A 3,319-nucleotide genomic window follows, 5' to 3' on the forward strand; every position below is an offset into this window, starting at 1 on the left:
ATCACGAGAGTTTGCAACAGAATGATGAAATTTCACGAGATTTTGAAAATAAAATAGATCGATACCGCGTTTATGAAAATATATTTTAGTATATTATTTTTCAAAGTGTCAGAAATGGATAACAAAACTGCTATTTTCAATGACTACTTATTTTTGTCCAGCTTTAACATCGGTATCGATATCGGTTATCGGCTACATGAGTTTTAAAATATCGGCATATCGGCCAAAATCCCGATATCGTGCATCCCTAATTTGGACATTAAGTTGCTTGATTAAAGCTGTCTAACCAATGAAGACACTTCTCAACTCCTGTAGAACTGAAATAAAGAGCTAACCCTCATCTTCTGAGGCTCTTACTGCTGTGAGCCAATAAGCTAACAGGAGCTAGCATTCTTCTTCATCTCTACTCTAGGTGTGATGTGAAGAGCTCCCCCTACAGGATTGGTGGAGAACAGTTCAGTAGATATCAGCTGCTTTTAGCCCGATGCTCATTATAAATGTACGTTTCCAGTTTTTCAGAAACCTTTGTGCGTACGGCTTATAGTGAGTGGCGCTTTATATCCAGGAAGGTACGGTAGGTGTTACACGTAGAGCAGGATGGAAATGTTGGGTGTTTGTGAAATACACTTTGAAGCTACTGAGTTTTGGTGCAGATGTTTAACGTTTGTTTCGATGTGGAGTTGGAGTTAGACTATCCTGAAACCACTCAGTCTGGAACAATAGTTCAGACATTAATCTCTTAAACTGAATTATATCAGCATTGGAACCAAACCTGTTGACTTTTTTAATGAATGAATAGTATTTTAAATCAAAATAAACCTTAGTTTTATCCATAGTCCATTTTACTTTCACCTTAAAACCTGACTTGTTCTGTATCTGGTCAGCTCATCTAAAACCTTATTAAACTACTTTGTAATCATAGCAGAACAAGTGATTATTTCCATAAGAATTTTACAAGCTGCTTGTTGTAAAATACTCTGATTGTTGCTCTTTTCATGTCTTCAGCTAATAAAAATGAATAAATGCATCTGAAAACGCCACTGTGCTTTAAAGCTACAAACAGAGAGATGTACCAGAGATGGTTTAGCAGACCGTAGCTTTTCTTCTGCTTTGAGCCAAGACCTCTTTCCTTTAATCATATGGAAACCAGTCTGTGTCAGATTCTAAAAGACACAAATGTGACCATCTGGTTGGAGCAGACGTAAACATGGAGGATATTCTTTATAGAGCTGTTACACACTTTCCAATAAAATGAGAACTTCGTCCTTTTAAAGGATTATTTACTAATCCATGAGTGCATCAAGTGTCCTTTCCTCATTAAAGCCTTTCTCTGTGTTCCTTTGAAAAGTTCCCCACTATCCTATTGCTCTAAATCTGTGAGCTTCCCAAGTCTGAATGTGGCCTGGGGGCTGTGAGGGGGGCCATCTGTTCTTTGAGGCTCCCGTTTAAAGGAAATGACCAATCAGAGGCCTCCAGGATTTACAACAGGGCAGTATGAGGTGTTAATGATGCAGCTTTATGCGGCGCTAGCTGAAACGGACAGAGTTTTGATGGAAAGCCAGAGTTTTATAGCTGGAGTCTTTTTCCATTTCTATGTCTTGCATTAAACATCAGTCTCATCTCTGCTCTTTTTTTACAAAGTCAATGGAGAACGCCCACGTAGACGCGGTGATGATCCTCGGCGAGGCCTTCAACTCCGAGCAGCCCTTCGATTTCGGGGAGCAGAGCACCACCGAGCGCATCCACAGACTCATCCCGGTGATGCTGAGGGAGCGCCTCACGCCGCCGCCGGAGGAAACCTACTCCCTCCACAGGAAGATGGGGGGATCCTTCCTCATCTGCTCCAAACTTAAAGCTAAAATCTCCTGCAAGAACATGTTCCAGGAAGCATACAGGAACTACTGGAAGGACGGACACCCGGACTCCAAACCATGAAGACTCCGTTTCTTTTTTTTTTCTTTTTAATAAAAAAAGCCTGTTTCATTAGGATTCTTTTTTTTGTGTATCATGTTGAACAATTAAATCTAAAATGCTCTGTTACCATGCTTTTTTTTTACAACTGAAGGTCTGCACTGACCCTCATTTCAAACTGTTACAAGGTAAAAACAAACATAAATAGCAGCTATTGCTTTTTTTGTCTCTAGGACTTCCCCTCCCCCCCGACTAACCTTGTTTTTCGTCTCTGTAATGATTGAGTAGTTTGAAAGTAACTGGATATGTTGTGCAGACTGTATAACCTCATTATTATGTGCCTATATCGCCATGAGGGACTATACTCTACTTGAGCAGGGCTGCCATGGAGAATAAAACACAGCATTGAACCCAAAACCCAAGGGTTGTAAAGCAGAAGCTGAAAAAAGTGTGACAATAGCCCAAATATGTTTAGTGACGAGTGCAAGTGTAATTCTTTAGCCATTTAAAGCCTGTGTTACAGAGTTATTCAGCTTTATCTAAAGTGAAATTAGCAGAAATATATGGATCTCAAATGTCCCCTCTATAAAAAATATATTTAAACATTTTGAATTTAAGCCAAATTAATGAATGAATTAAAACATCTTGTATAAAATAAACATTTCCAAGATGGCAGCCCCTGTTGCTTAGCTGCAACTTGTTAAACACAATGAAAACAAAGTGAAAATAGAATGAAAAGTCGGTGCTTTAATGGATTTCAATGGTGCCTTATGGTAAAGTGAGTGAGACTCACAGATGACTGTTTTAATTCCTGTTTTTGCCGACTTCTAAGCGTTTGTCAGCTCTAATTCTTCCAGAGTGGGTCCGATTATAACAGTTCTCTGAGAACATGACTCTGTAAATAAGGCTTCATTTCTCATATCAAACTGTTTCCATTTGTCTTCCTCTTTCTGAACTCCTGCCTGTGACTCAGTTGCAGAACAATAAAAAGGAAGTACCACTTCTGTCTGAGCGTCGCTTTAACTCGTCTCACAGATGTTTCACCCAGTAGTTAGGATGAGCCTGGGGAACAGGTTAACAAGTTCAGATCATTTTCACATTCCTCAAAGCAGCAAAGCTTGGTAAAAAAAAAAAATGGAATACTACTTTTTGTAAAGTTGTTTTCCATTTCAATAAATATACAATAAAATGTTTGTGACTTTATAATTATCAAATTAAATTAAGTCCATCCTTTTTAGAAAAATATAGTTTCCCCAGCTCCAGACAGAAGACTGGATCCACTCATCTATGGAGGATAAAAAGTGCCAAAATTAAATAAATAAATACAGCATTAAATAAATAATTAAATGTGTCAATAATTAATTAAATGTGGAATTAAATAAATGTGTCATTCATTAATTAAAACCAC

General features: G+C 38.2%; 1 protein-coding gene across 1 annotated transcript in view; it reads left to right on the forward strand.

Annotated features, from left to right (window-relative positions):
* The window catches only part of LOC107091604 (atypical kinase ADCK3, mitochondrial-like), a 29,775-nt gene extending 26,564 nt beyond the window's left edge, over positions 1–3,211 (forward strand). Inside the window, exon 15 of the mRNA XM_015385624.1 lies at positions 1,642–3,211. Within this exon, the coding sequence (XP_015241110.1) occupies positions 1,642–1,935 (294 nt within the window). The 3' untranslated portion in view covers positions 1,936–3,211. The remainder of the gene's footprint in view (positions 1–1,641) is intronic.
* Positions 3,212–3,319: the final 108 nt, after the last annotated feature.

Source organism: Cyprinodon variegatus, unplaced genomic scaffold (genome assembly GCF_000732505.1).
Source record: "Cyprinodon variegatus isolate N-32 unplaced genomic scaffold, C_variegatus-1.0 Scaffold344, whole genome shotgun sequence".
Lineage (NCBI taxonomy): Eukaryota > Metazoa > Chordata > Actinopteri > Cyprinodontiformes > Cyprinodontidae > Cyprinodon > Cyprinodon variegatus.